Consider the following 20,627-nt stretch of genomic DNA (forward strand, 5'->3'; position numbering starts at 1 on the left):
GTCTCTAATCTTTGAAAGCCTCGTGTTTCAGCTCGTCTCTTTATAAACATAAAGACATAAAGAAAATTCTGAGAATAAAAAAAGTGGAAATGTGCAGATTACAGTAGATGTTTGCGCAGCTGACCAGCCATCCTGTGATACAGCATCCGTGCTCCTTATTGGTCGAGGCTGTAACCATGGATATCTGTCCACTGCAGACATTTCATTTTGTACAAATCCAGCAGCTTCTCTTCAGCGTCCTCGTGCTCATCGCCGGCTGAAAGACAAATCACCTCCTTCCTTTAGCTAAAACTGAGTCTGAAGTACGACCTCACGCACTCGATGACAAACGGCCTTCCTGTTTGACGCGTTTGGTCTTGTGTGCGATCTTCAGACCTCGCTCTGACATTTTAATAAAACACGCAGAAAGGAAGTTGTGTTTTGCACGCTCTGCTTGTTTCTGTGCCGCAGGTTTTTCCACATCTGTGGACACTCGGCTCACAGAGCCTCCTTTAGAAATGCAAAACACCCAAACTGCTCGCACAGTGCGTGCCTTTACAGGCGTGCCATCACTTTTAAATATCTGCAGGTTTTAATGTGAGCGGGCGGCTTCATGAGGACGCTCAGCCGGGGACACCTTAGTTCAAATTTAAATGGTTTCTTTATGTTCACAAAGGAAGTGATGTAACCGTTAACAATAAGAAGACAAGACAGGAAATTGTTTGTAGTTTAATAAATAAATGTGACAATAAAAAGTGAACACGAGCAGATTAAAGTTGACAAAGGAGCTTGCAAAGAAAAGCGTCTGGACTTCTTTAAGTTACTTGAAGACGTTTCACCTCTCATCCGAGAAGCTTCTCGGATGAGAGGTGAAACGTCTTCAAGTAACTTAAAGAAGTCCAGACGCTTTTCTTTGCAAGCTCCTTTGACTACGATGACCTGGATGACTGAGAACCTTCACAGAAAGATTAAAGTTGACGTTCTGACTTTAATTTAAATGTAATATAAAAAACATCATTACGGGATTAAAAATGCAAACATATTTTTATTACATGTTTCTGAATAAATATGAGACAAACTCTCTAAAATAATAAGTAATAATGAGTGAATTCATTTTTTATTTAATTTTTTTTACAAAAATAAGTTCAGAATTTCATTTTAACTCTTCAATCCAAAACTCAGACTTCAGGTATAATTATGTTCATAACGGATGCTGGAGCACCGAAACTCGGCACTACTGTTCCTCCATACCTGCTGCACCTGGACACACCTGAGGGGTGGGAGGGCCGAGGGGCCGGCTCTGAGGAGCGGAGGTGTTCCGGTCTCACAGCTGACCGCTCAGGATCGCCATGGCCGCGCGCAGCAGGGGGTCCGGGCTCTTCTGGGCCGCGCTGAGCCGCCGCAGGGCTCCGGGACCCAGCAGGTGTCTGTCCTACCAGCCTCACGCTCCTGCCCCCGGGACCTGGAGCACCGAGCTGTCCCGGCTCTCCCACGGGGACCTGTACCGCCTCTCCGTCACGGACCCGGATCGGTTCTGGGGGGCCGCCGCCGCCGACAGGCTCCGCTGGGTGGAACCGTTCCACCGGGTCCGGGATTGCGACCTGAGCAGCGGGAGGATCGGCTGGTTCCTGGGAGGAAAGCTCAACGTGTCCGGTGAGTTTCCCGTCGATCAATAACCTGATCGATCCCGATATTTAATCCGAGTTCCTCCGTCGTGCTCAGTCAAACTTCCCGCTGTCGGAGAGTCGGTCACGTTTCCTGCGCGTGCCAGTCAATAACACGCTGATAACTGTTATTAATCAGTGATCGATACTGAGCGCAGGAGCCCTGAACTCCTCTGTGCGGGGAGCCAGTGTCTGCACCAGACTTCATTCAAAATGTGCCTGATTTTACTCGCCTGTGTGTGCGGCTGTTTGTGCGCTTCAGTCAAAGTTTGTAATGAAGAAAAAGCCGAACGGAGCCAAACTTCAGTCAGATTTTCACCTTTTTTAACTTCCGCTGTTTCCACACTAATCTCCCATCAATCAGTAACAACGGTGCTGCTGCAGCTAGCAGCCCTTCTGTTTTTACTCCTTGGCTTATGACACAGTCTGACCCTGATTTTATTGTTTTAAATGTAATGCTCATCGTCATTTTCTATGCTATTTTATTATTGTTTTTGCTATTTGTGCTAATTTTATTATTTTAAATGACATTTTAATAATCATTTTATTTTCCATTTTAATACATATATTAATATTATTATTATTATTTTTTCTTATTCTTTAACATGTTCAATGTATCACTTTTGGCATGTCAAGTGTTCAGCACTTTGTGTTCAGCTGGGGGCTGATCTGAAAGTGCTATATAAATAAATTGCTTGCTTGCTTTAATTACATTTACTGATGTGTTTAAATGTTTTATCTGATTAAGTATAAGTCAGTAGTTTTGTACCTTGATTTTCTCTGGACTGTGTTTGATGCTTTAGTGGAAAAATAAAGCCTGCAGGAAATGTAAAGGACTCTGTGGGTCTGCAGCTCTGATGAAGAGGCTAAATGAAGGTTTTGTTGTCACGCAGTTTGATCATTGAGGGCTGAGCTCAGTTTGAAACCTCACAGTCTCACAGTCGGAGCTGCTGGTGTAATGATGGTGGGGGTGTGATGGGGGTGTTCTTTTGTTGCTGATCAGTCACAGTTTAAAGCTCTGGCCCGTCTGAGTGTTTGTACGGCGGCTCCTAATGAGGCCAGAAAAAACTCACCAGACGTCATTCAGAAATGTGTCCGTTTGTTCTGTGGCTCGGACCGAAACACATTTAAAGGTTAATAATGGCTCTGCTTTCAGACCAAGCTTTATTCATGCAGACAGTCATGTGTTTTTGCACATGAATGAATCCTTTTAAACAAACGCATGTTAGCGATCATGTGGGCGTGTCTGTTTCTGTGTTAATGCATGTGAGTACATATAATGATCATAAAATGAAGGCAAAGTTCAGTCCTGTGCCGCAGGCTTCTCATCATGTATTCACCTTTTTATGAATACGCACATCTCCTCATGTGGTCGTTTGTTTCCGTTTTTTTACCACACCCATTACTTCCATGTCGCTGGGCGGAGCCACTGCTGCTGACTGAGCTGATAATGAGCTGTTGGCACAAGGAGGAGGCGTGGTCTGGAGGAATGTGCATGGCTGATAACACAGCGAGAGCTCTCAGTTCGGCCTCTGATTCTGCACACACTCACCTGGACTTCATCCAAACCGGATCATACCCTCAAGTGGTGCCGTTTTATATTCAACAGGTCAAAGGTCACCTTTACTGTCACCTGATTATGTTTCAGACCATAACTGCAGAAACTGGTGACCCCTGAAGCTCAGCTCAAGCCCACATGTCAGTAATACACCTGTCAATAAGACACCTGATGAATGCTGTTCATAGACTTCAGCACAATCATTCCTCAGCACCTGATTGTTAAACTGAGCCTGCTGGGCCTGAACACCTCTCTCTGCACCTGGATCCTGACGCAGAGGCCTCAGACAATCTGGATCAACAGCATCTCCAACACCACCACACTGAGCGACTGTGGTGGATCTCATCAGCAAGAACGAGTCAGCATACAGAGAGGAGGCGCAACAGCTGACGGACTGGTGTCGAGTCAACAACCTGTCTCTGAATGTGGACAAAACAAAAGAGATGATTGTTGACTTCAGGAAAGCACGGAGAGATCACTGTCCACTGAACATTGATGGATCCTCTGCGGAGGTCGTCAAGAGCACCAGATTTCTTGGTGTCCACCTGGTAGAGAACCTCTCCTGGTCCCTCAACACCAGCTCCATAACTAAGAAGCCCCAGCAGCGTCTCTACTTCCTGAGGAAGCTGAGGGAAGCCCATCTCCCTCCTGCCATTCTCACCACCTTCTGCAGAGCGACTATCGAGAGCGTCCTGAGCAGCTGCATCACTGTCTGAATGGTAACTGCACCGTATCGGATCACAATGCTCTACAACGGATAGTGAGCGCAGCTGAGAAGATCATTGGAGCCTCTCTTCCCTCCATCACAGACACCTATCACACCTGCTCCATCTGCAAAACCACCAGCATCATGGAGGACGCCACACACCCCTCACCGAGGAACAGCTTCTTCCCCCAAATCGTCAGACTCCTGAACACTCCGTGACTGGACTGACACAGTTACATTCTGCTCAGTCTTTTGCACATTTCTATTGCACGCTTGTGTCTAATGTTGCACTGTTGTTGTGTTTTTGCACATTTGCACTTCATGCAGTCCCGTGCTGATTGTCTGCACCAGGGTGTTGGAGGAACTCTGTCTCAGTTCACTGTGTACTGAACCACTGCACACGGTCAAAATTACAATAAAGCCACTTCACCTGATCAGTAACACACCTGCAGGGGCAGGGGGAGGAGCTGGCTGTTTCTGATGTTCAGATGTTTCTGCTTCAGTGTTTGCAGCAGAGGTTATTGTTGCTGTCACTGCTGTGCTTGTTGATCTTTATTGATACGATTTGATAGAAATCAAGATTTAGTCAGTGGACTGTTTGTTTATTGGGTTAAATAAGAGTCAGCGATCAGACTGGAAGTTTCATATGTTATCTTACTGTGTGCATGTTAGTGTGTAAACACATGACAGTAAGTAACTGAGACAGTGCTGTGAGTAATTACAATACTAATGGTTTACTGAGTATCTGCCTCTCTGCAGGGTGTGACCTGACTGCGTTTCTCTCTTTATCCTCCTCTGTTGTTTTTCTCTCTCTCATGATAATCCAATAATAATCCAATAATAATCCAATAATATTCCAATAATGCCGGCTGGAGGATTTCTCTCCAATCTGATTGGATGCTTTTCTTTTCTGTTCCAGCTCTTTGTTACATAAATGACTTTGTAAAGCTGCTGCGTGACAGGATCTGCAGGTTTAAGCCCATTTTCAGATTAATGTTCAATCAGAACATAAATGAAGACGCTCTGCATCACACGATGTGTTTGCAGCACTTTGCATCAGATACAGAATTAATCATTAGAGGATCTGAGAGATGCTGACGCCACAAAACACGAGGGATAGAGGACACAGGTGCAGCTGCAGGATTTGAAGGTTTCACGATAAACTGAAACCTGATGAGATAAAACGAGTAAATATAGGAGTGTGATGATGTTTGGCACACTGGCTTGAATCCTGTCTTCTTAAAGATTATTAAACAATGAAGAGAAACATTTGTTTCCTCAGCTTCAAACGTTTGCTTAGTAGAATTAATCGTATTTTATTCAGTCAGTTTCTGTATGAAATCCACCTCCGTGGCTTAAAATCCAGAAGCAAAGTGAGCAAAGTGAAATATTGGCGGTGTGATTTTCACCACAAACACCATCTCTGAGACTCTGGGAGCACTCAGAGTCAGACCGGTCTGTAAATCTATCAGTGCGTAACCTTCAGACCTCCATCAGACGTTCCTGTAGCTGCTGACGGGACTAAGCAGCCGTGAGGAGGAATTCTGGATTCTGAATTCTGGAGCTGCATTGAGCCATCCAGGGCTGAAAAAGAAAGCCTTAAACCTGCAGTTTTTCTAGTGTCCAGCAGAGGCAGCGGTGAGTCAACATATTCACAGCCTGATACACAAACATTTCTGGTTTCTGTAGATAATTTACCCCCATAACACCTCTACAGGTGTAGCATGTAGGACTGACTATTAGGGGTGTGGCCTCTTTGACTAACAGGTGCCTCAGGTCGTAGAGCGTTAGAGAGTTCTGAGGTTGTGAACTTGCGTTCTGCTCTGGTTTTAGTTGAGTTTGATTTCCACATTCGTCACTGCTCTTTAGCTCCGCGTATTTCCAGGGTTTATTCCCTGTAGTTCGCAGCCTTCCCTTGTGGGGGTTTTGGGTCTCTGTGGTCAGTGCCGTCCTGTTTTGTGTTGGTTCTGGGTTTTCTTTGGGTCTCTTGTATAAATAGGCTCAGTCTCCCCGTGCCGTTGTCTCTGTTTGCCGTCCTCATTTGTGTCCAGCCTCGAGTTTTTGCAGCTGCCTTGTCTGTGACACGTTTGTATTTTTGGCTTTAAAAGGTTCACTTTGTGCTGTTTCTGCTCACGTTTGGAGTCACCAGTCTGCTAAATGATAACAAGGGACCTGGAAATGATCGGAGATACTGGGACAGTGCATGAAATGTTTAAAGCTTATTCTCCTGGTGCTGAACAAAAACTCAACACTTTTATTTTTGCTCCCATTTATCATGAGCTGAACTCAAAGATCTGAAACATTTTCTACAAAAACAAAGACCCATGACTCTCAGATGTTGTTCACAGATCTGTGTAAATCTGTGTGAGCACTGTGTGATCTGAATCCGATTTTTATGTTTGATAAAAAGTTTAGTTTGTTGAAGCTTCAGTTTGAGTCGCTGTCTGTCTGTCAGTGAACTGCCTGGATGTCCACGTGGAAAAACATCCGGACCGAGTGGCTCTGATCTGGGAACAAGATGAACCCGGCACTGAGGTGAAGGTCACCTACAGGTAAGAACACCTGTTATCATTTAATCAGCTGTACTGATAGAAATCAAGCCATGACCTCCCTCTATGCAGATGACACCGCTCTTTATCTTATCAGCACGCAGCAAAGCCACAGAGGTGTTGGAGCAACGTAAAGGTGGAGCAGGTGTTTCTGCTGTGCATCTTCACCTGGCTCCAGAAACCTCAGCTGTCAGCAGCTTCACTTTGCAGGGTTTCAGTTACAGCTGTGATGGTCTGATTGATATATTCAGCTTAGAGTCTCTCCGCCAACAGCATGGGAGCTAACCAAAGGAGATAACCAAATCCAAACACAGCAAAGTCCAACTGGAATAACATCATCTCGAAGTGAACAAAGATTACACAGCAAGAAACACCAGGCAGGATGTAAAACTAGAAGGATGCACAACAGAAGATTAACCTTCAAAGTAAAACAGGAAGTAACCACAATGACTCTAGAGCTGTGTCCCAAAACGTCCTGCGACTAGTGATGTGTTGGTCGCGAACGAAACAGCTCTGAGAGCCGACTCGTTCACTCTTTGAAGTGAATGATGCGAGCAGTGGGGGTTTTTTTTTCTCTCACCCTCTCTCTCGCACTTTCTTTCCCGCCTCACTCCGGACGCAGGAGGTGGCTGGGGAAAGGGAGGTCTGGGCTTCTCTGCTTGGGCTGCTGCCCCCGCGACCCGGCCCCGGAGAAGCAGAAGAAAATGGATCGATGGATGGATAGAAGTTAGCAGGACGTTAGCTCGCTAGTTTCCACCTAAACATGATATAGCATGTTCTTTATGAAAAGTTAAAACGTACAGCTCTGCTGTCACTTTCAACATAAAGGAAGACAGAAAACTAAACAGCAGTGACGTTTGTAGGGTTACTGAAGTTGGGCTAGCTGGTAGATAATGATGTGCTACGTGACCGCTAGCTACACAGCTATGTTAGCATAAACACAGTGAAGCTGGAGGATGAACGCTAACAATTTTCCACTTGATAAAAGTTAACGTGAAGGTTCCTGATGGTTAGGGACAAATGCAATCGCATGGCAGGATGCTGTAAACGGACCAAACTTCAGTCAGGAGAACAACTGAGATAATCCATCCACAATACGAGGTTAGTCATTCAAATACTGCTGCATGGGCTGGGCTGTAGTTACATCATAAGGGTTTAAAACTGAGCTTTAAAATGAACAGTGGTGATAAAAACAGAGGCCGACAGTGATCACTGACTGTTTTTAGTGGCTTGTTCAGATTAAACAGAACAAGATACAAAACATGAAAACATGTTAAAAACACAACAGCCTTAATAAACAGAGCAGTTTGGACCCAGGGTTCATACGTCATCACTTAAAGACCGGATATTTTTAGGGTGCTGCACTCGAATTTACAGGTTCAGCTTTCAGAACGGTCACGGTGGGAGTCATACTCCTTCGTTATGTCGTAGCCACACCTGAACCTGCACCACCCTAACCTACACCTGTCTGCAAATGTAATAGCCTGTGGTGACTGATTGGCCTTTGGTTAGGTGCCTCCAAGTTAGTTATCTCCCGTTTCCAGCCTCTCCTTCTGATATCCTTTCTGAAGACAGGAACTCCACTGCCAACTAGTGTTTTGGAGGTGACATTGACACAGCCACACCAAGCACAGGTATGCACGGAGTGGCGCCATTGAACATGACACAGGTTCAGCTCTCATCAGGTGATGGTTCTCACCAGCTGTTAATTGTTTCCTCCCATGTCCTGCTGTCTGATTAGTCCTGTTTCATGTAAGGGGAGGAGCTAAAGCAGCTGGTTTTAGACGGATGATGAACTCAGACAAAGAAGGATTATTTCAAACTACGAGTCATGCAAAGCCACTCTTCCCTTTGAGAATAAATACACAAAGCTGGAAATAATCAGCCACCTTCATCATCCTCACTCTGTCTGACCTGCAGGGAGCTGCTGGAGACAACTTGCCGCCTTGCCAACGCCCTGAAGAGTCACGGGATCAACAAAGGTGACCGAGTGGCCATTTATATGCCCGTGTCTCCGCTGGCGGTGGCAGCCATGTTGGCGTGTGCCCGTATCGGCGCGGTGCACACCGTGGTGTTTGCCGGATTCAGCTCTGATGCTCTAGCAGGAAGGATCCAAGATGGTGAGTACACCTCTTTCATCATCATCATCAGCCCTCTGATGTCAGCCCCTCAGAAAATTCATTCCTGCCAAAGAGACGAAAAAACACACAGAAGTCATTGTTGTTATTGATATTTTCATTATGATGAATTCTTTGGGTCTCTAAGGAAAGATGAGCTTTGAGGAGGTGAGGTGAAAATGGATGTTAAAGTTGTTTCAGCAGGTGCAGATCACCAACAAACAGACATGTAAAGGTGCTTCATTCATTCATGTTAGGAACGCTGACACACTGAGGGAGTAATGATTTGATCCACAACATGAACCAAGAACGCACTGCACGATTCCTCTGAGCAAACTTACAGATTCAGCAGTCCTTACCTGTTCCACAGACCAGAGGAAACCTGATAGATGTCACCAAGGCTGGACTGGGACAAAAAATCGGCCCGGGCATTTTGACTAGAGACCGGCCCACCAGGATAAAGATTGAAAATGTGACGTCATTCAGGGGTAAAACCGCAAAGGATTCTGGGAACTTGTGGCAAGAGGTACTAGCGCACGCAGGCTTTCAATTGAACTCAGTTACACAGCGATAAAAAGAAACAAAAAATGGCAAGAAGCTGTTGTATTATTAACTGCAACAGCCGGTCGCATGACAGCCACGGGAAGCCGATCGGTTTTTTTTAAATCGGATTACGTCGTTGAAGAGAAATGTTTTAAGCCATGTTTCCGAAGTAAGAGGCGACGGATGGTCTGGATATACCAAATATAACGTCTCAGAACACTCCAGCTCACAGGTTAGTCTGCTCCAGGCATTTCCACAGAGGTCAGAGTTTTGTAGTAGTTAATACGTCATTTTTCTTATAGGTTATAGGTTACAAGCAAGTCTGGCGCTGAACAGAAATTGTCGCGCTATGCTCCTTTATTTATTGTGCATAAATAGTGAATTGTCCTGACACAATATTGCGTTTCGCTTCTGTTATTATGGTACATTGACAAAAACATATACTTTTATTCACAGGATAAAACAGTTTTTTTGTATCACTAATTGTCCAGTACGATTACAGCATACAATATTATTGTCACTGCTACATTTCTGTAATGCTACCAGAAATTATTTCCACTGCTAATTAATTACCGTTGAGCTCAAAGGTCCTATTAATAAACGGTTAACGAACGTGTATTTATGACGACGATTTGTGAGACTGGTAAACTTACCTTTGTTCGTACGATGGTCTTTCGTTCTACACGGTGCATTTCAAGGTCCTGCACCCATCCGTCGGTAAACTGTACCTGGGCTTGTTGCAGTGACCTGAAGTTACTAAACTTCATGAGTGTATGCACTCACTCCAAGAACCGTATGATTATAAATCTGAGCGTGGTGAAAGTTGGGCAGCACGCTAACGTCTTTTGTCCACTCTGTGTGCTCGTAAGGGTCTGACCCTTTCACACCTTTGATTTTTTCCTCGTATCTTTTCTTTGTCTTTTCGTCGAGTCTGTCTTTGTACGGACCGGCATTGTTCTCCTTTTGTTTTGTACATTCCTTTTTTGTGCGGCAAAGAAAAAACAAGAAGGTATTGGAACCGGAGAATGAACGTTTTGCGGTGCTGCAAATGCTTGCATTTGATGCGGTACTTGGATTGTTTTGCCACGAGTTCCCGGCATGCAATGCGCGAAAATCACGTGATTGCTAAACAAGGGGGCGGGTGCATCCGGCCTCCTCGGCTGTAATTGGTCCAGCCCAGAGTCGCTCATGACCAATTGGCCAATCCAACACCTTTCATTATATATACCCTTCATAAAAAAAATTAAAAAAAATCCATCGGCCCATAAAAACAAAAAATCGCCAGCAGCCCACCAGGCAAATGCCCGGTGGGCTGCTGGCCAGTCCAGCTATGGATGTCACTAACCTGCACGCATGTGGAGCACAGCTTGAAAGGCCGGATCGCGACCTTTCCTCAGCCACTCGAGGAAAATCTCAAACACCTCATTATTAGAAACGTCGGTGTAAGCACGCCTGCAGTGCATGAAGTCATCATGTGACCTCTGCTGTGGGCAGAGGTCATCATCTTCATCACCACAGAGATGGTTCCTGATGATGCGTCGTTTGCTCCACATTCAGTCACTGAACAAAGAAGAAACCAGAGAAGAAGTTCGCAGCAGGAACATGGAACGCACCTGAAACAAAGCAGGTGATGAGTCGCGTCGGGCTGTGTGTGAGACCAACAGAGCTTCATGAACTAGAACATGTTCCCGTTCAGATCGCGTCTCTTCAGCCTCACGGTTCCTTTGTGGTCACATATTTGTCGATGATGCCAAATAGGTAAAAGTTCCCTGTCAGGAGGCGGGGTATGGCTAGGGTTAGAGACTAAACCCTGAGCTTCCCTCGATCCTTCCATCAGAGCGAGCGGTACGAGTGTCGGTCTCCTAACGTCTATATTGTTGTCGACTCCTGCACCGCTCACCGGTGACCATGGGATGATCACGGGTAATAAACCGTATGAGACCCTAATTCAAAGCTCCCGAGGGCATCCTAGATCCGCTGCTGTATTTCACACATGGAGTCATGTTAAACCTTTACCCTGTGGGCTGCTGCTGAACCTCACCTGGCTGAACAGGTGACCTGTATGCTGCCAGACCATTTCCTGCATGTCAGTCCCCCATGCTCTCTGTGCGATCTAATCTCTCACAAAGACTGAACATTTAAAGCTCTGACTGTTCGATTCCCGCAGAATCACACAGAGTCATTTTTAGCTTGTGGTGCGTCTGGTCTGACAGCAGGCGGAGGGTTCAGGGACGTGGAGGTCAGCCTCACCGTCCAGGGATGTGTTTTGGAAACAAATCAGTGAAGCGTGGCGTTTCAGGAGTAGCAATAAAACCCAACGGTCGTTTGAACCGACAGCAGCAGGAAATGAGGAAACCAGCGATTCTTCTGTCCTCTGAATCTTTTTAGGGTTTCTCTGAGTTTCTGCAGTTATTTCTCAGTTTTTTTCTTGGTGCAGATTTAAGAAGCAAATCCTCGTCAGACTCATGCTGCTGGTAAATTTACCAAAGCATATTTTTTCAGCCAATCCCTGCCTCCTTCCAGCGTCCTCTGTGGCTGATGGCTGAATAAGCGCAAACAGGGCAGTGCAACTTTCTGTTATTGCATATTTGATGCTCCTTTGCATTAAATCTGGGATTATCTGCAGATTGTGAGCTGAGAGCGGAAGTTTGTCTGGACTTCAACAGTTTCTTCACATGAACCAAAACCAGCAGCAGAACACACTCGCTTTAGTCAGAGCCAACCTGCCCTCCGACCTCTGGCACAGACGCAGCAACGTTTTATCACCAGACTCTTATATTTTTATGCAGTTCAAAGGTTGACTCTGGATCGTTTTCAGCCACAGTTTGACTTCCTGTTGACAGATTTTCACTGTCGGACACAAAAACACATTTAAATGTAAACATTCAGAGAATTATGATATTAGTAATCGTGACAATAATGAACATTTTAAAGCTGACAGGATCAAACTTTCTCTACAACCAACATCTGTGAAGCAGCTCAGGGCTCGGATTCAACTGTAAAACTTTCAAATGAGATGAAATTCCACAAAAACAAAATGAGGCAGCTCACAACGTCAGACACACAAACAGTGTCTGTGACACACACACTCACAGTCCATTCATAAAGCAGATTAACTGTAATACCCCTCAGAGGAACGTCTGTTAATGAATAACAACATTTGACGAGTGAAAAGTGAGTTTCTAAAGTCATACAAGAGAAGAAGAAGTGCTCAGTGTGTGCTCCTCAGGTAACAGATCAGGTGACGTCACATGTCAAACACCTGGGAGTGATCTCTGACTTTACTGATTCTCCTGAGTGTGACCGCGGGGAAACTTTTAAAAGAAGCAATAAAGTGAAATGAAAGAGGACCTGGGGTTGAGCCCTGAGGAACTCCACTTCATCATTAAATCATGACAAACTGTCCCTCTGCTGCTCTCCAGCTGGCTGTAAAGCTGTGATCACCTTTAATGAAGGTGTGAGAGGAGGCCGGGTCATCCAGCTCAAAGCCACCGTGGACGCCGCGGTAAAGACCTGTCCCTCCGTCCAGCACGTCTTCGTCTGTCAGAGGACTGAGACGCCGGTGGTGATGGGAGAGAGGGACGTCCAGCTGGAGGAGGTGAGATCGATACTTTATCGATACAATCTGAATATTGAATTGTTGATCAGCGTTTGAGCTCCGTGTCGTGTTGCAGGCGATGTCCTCTCAGCCGGCCGTCTGTGCCCCCGAGGCTCTCGACAGCGAGGACCTCCTCTTCCTGCTCTACACGTCGGGCAGCACGGGCAAACCGAAGGGCGTCGTCCACACACAGGCGGGATACCTGCTGTACGCATCCCTGACACTCCAGGTACTCGTCCTCTTCCTAAAATGTTCTGTATGGAGGTTCTGAGGAACGTCAGCAGGAGAACGATATTTCATATTTCCAGGGCAAAAATCTTTAGGGCAGAGTTCAGGTGCAGAGGTCAGTGCAGGTTCTCCTCTCTGGCGTCAGGTGCCAACTTTTGATTGGCTGCAGGCATGATTTCTATGTCAGCGATTTGAAACCTGTTCTAACGATGTTTGCAGAGTTGAGAATAACTGAGACGTTGTTCTCAGTGGGGGGGGCAGGGGGGGTTCTCCTCCCTCCCTCACCCTCCTCTGGCAGGACGTTTGATAAAGTTTCGTGTTTTTGAATGGGCTGTTTGTGTCCTTGAAGACAAAGCAGAGCAATTACATAACAGGCCTCACCGGCGAGGAGGAAGAAGAGGGTGATGATGAAGAGCGAGCCTGCCTCTGAAAAGCTTTAAATTAGCCTTTATTGAGACATCCGCTTCCTCTGCATGTGTCACATGATGACCTGATGTTGTTGTTCATGATTGAATATAAACATAACACCCCCCCCCCCCACACACACACACACACACACACACACACAGACACAGACACAGACACACACACACACACACACACACACACACACACACACACACACACACCTCCATGTCTGCCAAATATTTATCAGTGCTAATTTCTAAAGCTGCTTAGCGGCTCAGAGTTTTTGGCTCGCTGGTTGTTTGGATGTGAAACAGAGCAAAAGCTGATTTATGTGAAAAAGGAGCGACGAGCACTAATGTGTGTGTGTGTGTGTATCGGGGAGGGGGGGGTGTTTGTGGTTGAAACGCTTCAGATCAGCTGCTTCAGCCGCTCAGCTACAAACACTTTTCATTTAATGTGTCACACTCAGTTTATATGTGGAGCACCAAAAGTGCCAAATTTACTCATAAATGACAGAACAAATGTGTCTATTATCCTTTATTCTTTATTCTCCAAAAGTTGATTCTGTTCATCTGGACGTAGCGTTTTGTGGGAGAAACGTTTCGTCACTCATCCAGGTGACTTCTTCAGTCTCAGCTGACTGCAGGTTTCCCCGACCTTATTGTTACAGCACGTGTTTGATTACCGGGACGGCGACGTGTTCGGCTGCATGGCAGACGTCGGCTGGATTACGGGACACAGCTACGTGGTGTATGGCCCGCTGTGCAACGGCGCCACCACCGTCCTGTTTGAGAGCACACCTGTTTATCCAAATCCAGGTAAGAGTAACACGTGAAGCTCATGAAGCTCCGCCCTCTCCTCACAGGTGACCTCAAGGAAGTACAACCAGGTGTTCTAGGCTTTAGTGACTCATTAAAGGTGTTTTATTACCTGCACAGGCAGCTTATCGCACCTCCATTGTTTTATCACCGTACTTCCTCTGTTTTCTCAAACATCTGTGACCTCAAAGAGGCGCCACAAGGTGAATGTGATTTTATAGTCATGTTGTGGTCTTGTTTGATAGGTGCAGAAGTAAGTGTAAGTGTTAGTAAGTACTCCAGACATTTAATCCCCAGCTGTGGTTTATATTCCTCTTAATTATTTTAAATACATTTTATTTAATTTATATAGCATAAAATCACAATACTCACCTGAAGGGTGTTGTAAGGTAAAGACCCTGAGGTGCTCCAGTATCCAGGTGCGATACATAATCTTTCAGGGTATTTCTGCAGTTTTAATTCCTGTTGGGGATGCCCATTGGAAATCAGCGAGGAGGCGTCCTGGTCAGATGATGAACGGGGAGAGCCTTGGAGTAGAACAACGGCTCCTCTGTACTGGTCTCTTTGGTTGTCGGCTGCGGTGGTTCACACATCAGGGGTTCAGGCATCTCATCTGGCCTGGGAACACAGCAGGATCTCTGAGGAGGAGCTTCTGGGGAGAAGGACATTTGGAATATGGATGGATGGATGGATGGCGTGCAGATGGATGATGGGCGGATGGATGGATGGATGATGGGTGGATGGGTGGATGGTTGGATGGATGGATGGATGATGGGTGGATGGATGGATGGCGGGCAGATGGATGGATGGATGGATGGATGTTAATGGAGTGATGAATGTTAGACTACTGTGGATTTTTTACCCCTGGGTTTTGACTGCAGGTGTTTGGTGTCTCTGTTTCAAACAAAGTTTTAATACTCGGCATGTTTTCAGCTCAGTCATGTGACTGAAACGTCATGTGACTGAGCTGAAAGCATGTCGTGTATTCTGTATTTCATATTTCCACATGTTCGTTTCTGTGGTTCCTTCAGGCAGGTACTGGGAAACCGTCGAGCGTCTGAGGATCAGCCAGTTTTACGGCGCTCCGACAGCTTTGCGACTGCTTCTGAAGTACGGCGAGAGCTGGGTGAAGAAGTACGACCGCTCGTCTCTGAGGACGCTCGGATCAGGTTGGACGGTTTTATCAGATTTCAGCCAAAATATCAGATCTGAGTGTTCTGGGGAGAAATATCTACGCACTACATGTCAACAAAGTTAGTTTTATAACCTGAGTTTCATTATTAAACTTAGAAGTACTAACGTGTGTGTGTGTGCGTTTACAGTGGGAGAGCCCATTAACCACGAGGCCTGGCACTGGTTTCACAGTGTTGTGGGAGAGGGGCGGTGCCCTTTAGTGGACACCTGGTGGCAGACAGGTGAGACTCAGCCACACACTGTTATCAGCGAGTGCTCACCTGACTTTTGCATGATTTCTAATCGTCGATGAACGATAGCGCCAGGGTTTCCAGGCCTTTGGTTGGTTCATAAAAATGATCAGTAGCAAAAATAAAGCCTTCAGTCTTACTTAAGCTCAGCTGTGAGAAGCAGCAGAACGATGGGGCTCAGGTGTGTCTCTGCTGCTCGACGGCCCAGAGGCAGGGCTGGTCTGGCCAGGTCGCACACACAGGTGTGCCGAGTGGGCGTTCCCTGTCACAGCCGAGGCGTTCGCTGCACAAGGGTTTAGAGGGAAACGGCACGTTGTTTATTTACAGTTTGAATCGACGATTTGAAGGTGTGAGCAGCGTCTGCGGGTCCTGAAATTATGACAACAAACACTGGAAATATTCTTGATCGCATCGTTGCTCACACATTTAGAAAACATGCGCTAGCTTTATTATTAAGTTTCATTTCCAAGAACTCAGAAAGTCATTCGTAGAGCGTCTGAACTGATTCCTTCAGCTCGGTTTACGAGGACGAAATTCGCTGACTGTTTCACTGACGGCTCCACAACCGTTGATTTCACGGAAACGTTACCAAATTCAATTAAAAACAGCGTGCCTGGGTGTTTGCTGTGGAGTCGGCGGTCGGGTTTAATTCCTGGAAGTTTTCTGGTCTCTTTGTTTGTGGCGCTGATCCGACTCTAAGTCCGTCTGATTCTCTCTTTAGTGAAGCCTTTACCCTAATTTGAACGATTAGCAGCGGAACATCTGCAGCTCTGCAGAAAATGAATTAAGATCAAATCCTGCACACTTTATGCCCCGACCCCCCCTGCAGCCTCACAGAAACCCCCCCCCGGGATGAGACGGTGCAGGATCACCGACAGCAGGGCGCGTGTGACCTAATTCCTCGACAATCACGACACCGAGTGTCCGAGAGTGTGTTTTTAAATCGGACTTTAAACTCTCTGCCAGCTGCTTCTGACTCTTAAAAGGAGGAAAATCCCAATAAATTAAGAAATTAAAGGAAATTAAAGCTGCAGTCAGAGGCGACCTCTGAGGCCATCTGGTGGTGGCGGGGGGTAGAAAGCATGGAACGCATCAGCAGTGTCCTCTGTGATAACCTCACAGCGGCGTGATGTTTCTGTCCCCCCCAGAGACCGGCGGAGTCTGCATCGCCCCACGCCCGGCTGACGAAGGAGCGCCCATCGTTCCAGCGATGGCCATGAGGCCGTTTTTTGGTATCCAGCCCGTCCTGATGGGAGAGAAGGTGAGCTGCTGTCTCTGCTCTTTATATTGTACCTGTGTTGACTTAACACTGCCATGCATCCGGCAGGCAAAGAGGCCACGCCCCCAGTCATGCTAACGTTCAGCCTAATACAATTCAAACAGGCGATTATCATGAAACTCTCACTTATAATGAAACGATCAGACGAGCACGCGTGACGAGCTGAAGGGTCACGCGGCAGATAAATAAAATACAGACTTCAGTGTTCCAGCCTGGGAGGAGCTGTTAGGGTCGTATGGGTCCAGGTGTGAGTCGGGGCTCAGTCACCTGGGAGGGGGTCTCGGGACCACCTCTGAGGTGACAACACTACAGGTTGCATACCTGGAGGTATCTGGCATGAGAGGGGAAGCGTCTTTAAGAACCCAAACAAAGAGGTTAAGGTGGGCTCATCGTGAGCCCCATGAACCTGTGACCTGTGACCCCGGTTGACCTTCAGAACTCGAAGCATCATACAAAGAACAGAATCGATTCAGATGAAGCGTGACGATAAAACTGTTTGCAATGAGCAGCAGGGGGCAGCTCCGCAGGTCTGATCATCTGTGAGCATCCTGTGAGTGACCTCTGACCTCAGCGAACGTTTTAATGATGAAACAGGAAGTCCATGTTGGAGCCAATGGTCCCGTCAGAGTCAGAGAGGAGCAGGAAGCATCATTACGTACTGAATGAAGCAGCTGTTCAGAGACGGACCTGCTGATGAAGCTGTTTGCAGCCTCACATCAATCCTGCGTCTCATTAACCGCGCTCAGACCTTCAGATGGACGAGCCTTCCAGTGACACCCTCTCTTTAATCTCTCCATTAAGACGGCGCCGCAGCATCTGTTTGCTTTGATTAACAGACTTTCGGACTCCGATCGCCACGTCTCCAAATTAATTATCCACTCGTTAAAGAGGCGTAATCTGCGGATGTTGAGGGTTTTTCATCAGAGAGGACTCAATTAGATTAGACCTCCTTCAGCTCCTCATCCTCGAGGTCACTTTCACTCCAATCCTCTCAGAGTTTAGCCGCTGGTTGTCCGGGATTTAACCGGACCACTTACAGTGGCGTCGCTGTCAGGGTGGAGACGTGAGACGTTAGAGAGCAGAATGAACTGGAGGGGACCCGTTCCCTATTTTCTGAGTGTCTGAGTTGTTTACTGGAAATTGTTCAATAACATTAAAAAGTCTCCAGCAGCACAGACACGCTCCACGGGTCCAGTTCAGGGTGGAGCTAGCATCCACCTGTTAGTCAGAGAGGCCACGCCCCTAATAATGCAAACTTTAGTCCTTCATACAGTAAAAAACCGTTTCCTGTATCAGGCTGTAACCATGGGAGTCTGTGGGGATCACTCCTGCCTCTGCTGGAGGTTAGAGAAACTGCAGGTTTACGAGGTTGAGAAATGGAAATAATTCAAATAAAAATAACTTGAGTGGTCTTCGGTCTGTTAACCTTCTTTGAACGATGTCAAGAGCTTGTAGACTGACCAAACTGCTTGTTGTGATGTTTGTTGTTTTTAGTTTTTTTAAAGTGTGGCTCTTTTCAGTTTTGAGGGTGAGCCGAGATTTGACTTCCTTCTTCTTTGGCTGTGAGAAATAAAACTGCATAGACTGCAAAGAAGCACATGTTATCAGCTGCTTTTAAACTGGCCTCTGTCATCAGTTTGTGTGTCCTGCTGTTGTGTTGTTGTTGACCAGGGCGAGCAGCTGTCAGGTAACGACATCACCGGAGCGCTGTGCATCAGTCAGCCATGGCCGGGGATTGCTCGGAGCATCTACGGCGACCACCAGAGATTCGTCGACACGTATTTCAAACCGTATCCTGGTCAGTGCTACAGCGTAAACCCTGGCCGTCTGTAGTTTTGTAGAGTCACCGTCTGAGAGCTGCGTTTTTTTATTTCAGGGTTTTACTTCAGCGGCGATGGAGCCTACCGCTCAGAGGACGGTTTCTACCAGATAACGGGCCGCATGGATGATGTCATCAATGTGAGCGGTCACCGCCTCGGCACGGCTGAGATCGAGGACGCTCTGGTGAGACGCACACAGGCCTCAGAAACGTGCCGAGTATTACTCTCTTTAAACCTTTGAGCACATTTGAAGGATTTTGAAGGATCTGACCCCGAGGTCAAGGTCACAGGTCAAGTTTTCTGAAAATCACGTGGAAGCCATCAGTCGAGAACGAGGCGACGTAGGAGATTGATATGGATACCACAGGTGCATCTTCAATATTTGTGATTTCGAGCAGCTGACACGCATGTGCTCTTCCCTGCAGGACGAACATCCAGCTGTTCCAGAAACAGCTGTCATAGGAATCCCACATGACATCAAGGGAGAAGGTAAGGACACGAGGAAGGAGGGAAGGAAGGGGAGAGATGAAAAAGCCTGATTGGTTTTATTAATGATGATGACATCAAGCGCATGAGACTCTGCTGCCCCCTGCTGGGCCGTCACTGAGTCTGCAGGCAGAGTCAGAAACGTAGAGAAACAAGTCAGAGTGCTGAGGGGCAGTGCAACTGTCCAGTCAGAAGATTTAGGTCTGATTCCAGATGTTTGTCGAAGTTTACACTGAGTGTGTGTGTGTGTGTGTGTGTGTGTGTGTGTGTGTGTGTGCGTGTGTGCGTGTGTGTGTGTGTGTGTGTGCCCTCAGTGCCTTTTGCCTTCGTGGTTTTAAAGGAGGACCTCAGTGATGACGCTCCCGCCGTGCTGCAGCAGCTCAGAGACCTCGTCGCCACCAAGATCGCCAAATACGCCGTCCCCGAGCACTTCCTGGTCAGTGTGTGTCTGAACTCGCCTCCACACCCCTCAGCAGGAAACAGGAAGTACCAGAAACAACAACAAACAGGAAGATTTACATAAATATTTAGCTGTGATCTGGAATATTTACATTCATATATTCTGATTGTTTCCTGCTTCGGTCCGTTTTACAAAACCAAAACGTTTTTCTTCTTCTTCATTTGTAATTTGTCGGTTGATTATATTATTGATCACATTATTTGCTGGCGTTCAGCTATGTCGTCCAATCAGAGCTCAGTTTGCCACTCTTGTCTGTCAGGTGGTGACGCGGCTGCCGAAGACCCGCTCAGGTAAGATCATGAGGCGGATCCTGAGGAAGGTTGCCATGGAAACAACTGAGGATCTCGGCGACGTGTCGACTTTGGACGACCCGTCCATTGTCAAGGAGATCATAGAGGCCCACGAAGCGTACAGAAAGCAGAGACAGGAGGAGAAGAAGAAGTAGAAGAATTAGGAGGGAGGTGGGCGGGGTGTCACGTACAGGTGAAGGCTCTGCTCCAATCAGGAGCAGTGCGGCAGTCAGTGCCGCTGCTGATTGGAGGAAGAAAGACGCCGAGACACTGAGGGCGGTTTTCTCTCGTTACCAATGGATCCAACTTTTAAATGATTTTATTTTATTTCTTCATGTCATCTTAAATTCAGCATATTTATAGTCTGAAATCTCAAACTGTGCAATTAAGCAATGATGATGTAAATACACAGAAATAAACAGTAAACGTTCACATCGGTCTGTGTGCTTTTATTTATTTAAGGTTGGAACAACATCAAATTAGTTTTAACCATAAAACAGTAAAGATCTTAAATCTGTTTTAGATTCTGTAAATTTGACTTTGTAAATAAAAAATATCTATACAGACAAAACATATGATCAAAAATAAGAATTCTCAGCTTTCTGGGTGTAAGGGGAAGACTTTTCTTGTTTTATTATTATTAGTTACAAGATTTTAGATATATATCTTTGCATTTCAAAATGAAATATAATGCAACAAG

The 20,627-nt window shown here is 46.4% G+C and overlaps 1 protein-coding gene across 1 annotated transcript; it reads left to right on the forward strand.

Moving 5' to 3' along the window:
• Positions 1-908: 908 nt before the first annotated feature.
• acss1 (acyl-CoA synthetase short chain family member 1) lies at positions 909-20,347 on the forward strand. Its single transcript, XM_026190555.1, has 14 exons — positions 909-1,632; positions 6,363-6,459; positions 8,377-8,576; positions 12,539-12,714; positions 12,791-12,943; positions 14,021-14,168; positions 15,200-15,337; positions 15,491-15,583; positions 16,741-16,853; positions 18,543-18,669; positions 18,748-18,875; positions 19,117-19,180; positions 19,492-19,613; positions 19,897-20,347. The coding sequence occupies exons 1-14, from the start codon at positions 1,329-1,331 to the stop codon at positions 20,080-20,082; spliced, it is 2,049 nt and encodes a 682-aa protein (XP_026046340.1). The 5' UTR covers positions 909-1,328; the 3' UTR covers positions 20,083-20,347.
• The last annotated feature ends 280 nt before the right edge of the window (positions 20,348-20,627 follow it).

Source organism: Astatotilapia calliptera, chromosome 13, assembly GCF_900246225.1.
Source record: "Astatotilapia calliptera chromosome 13, fAstCal1.2, whole genome shotgun sequence".
In the NCBI taxonomy this organism is placed as follows: domain Eukaryota; kingdom Metazoa; phylum Chordata; class Actinopteri; order Cichliformes; family Cichlidae; genus Astatotilapia; species Astatotilapia calliptera.

Excerpts from the sequence above, each read along its gene's own strand:
- acss1 (XM_026190555.1), top strand. The coding sequence starts at position 1,329 with ATGGCCGCGCGCAGCAGGGGGTCCGGGCTCTTCTGGGCCGCGCTGAGC. Across the intron at positions 6,460-8,376 it reads GAGGTGAAGGTCACCTACAG|GGAGCTGCTGGAGACAACTT; the intron begins GTAAGAACACCT and ends TCTGACCTGCAG. Across the intron at positions 16,854-18,542 it reads CCGTCCTGATGGGAGAGAAG|GGCGAGCAGCTGTCAGGTAA; the intron begins GTGAGCTGCTGT and ends GTTGTTGACCAG.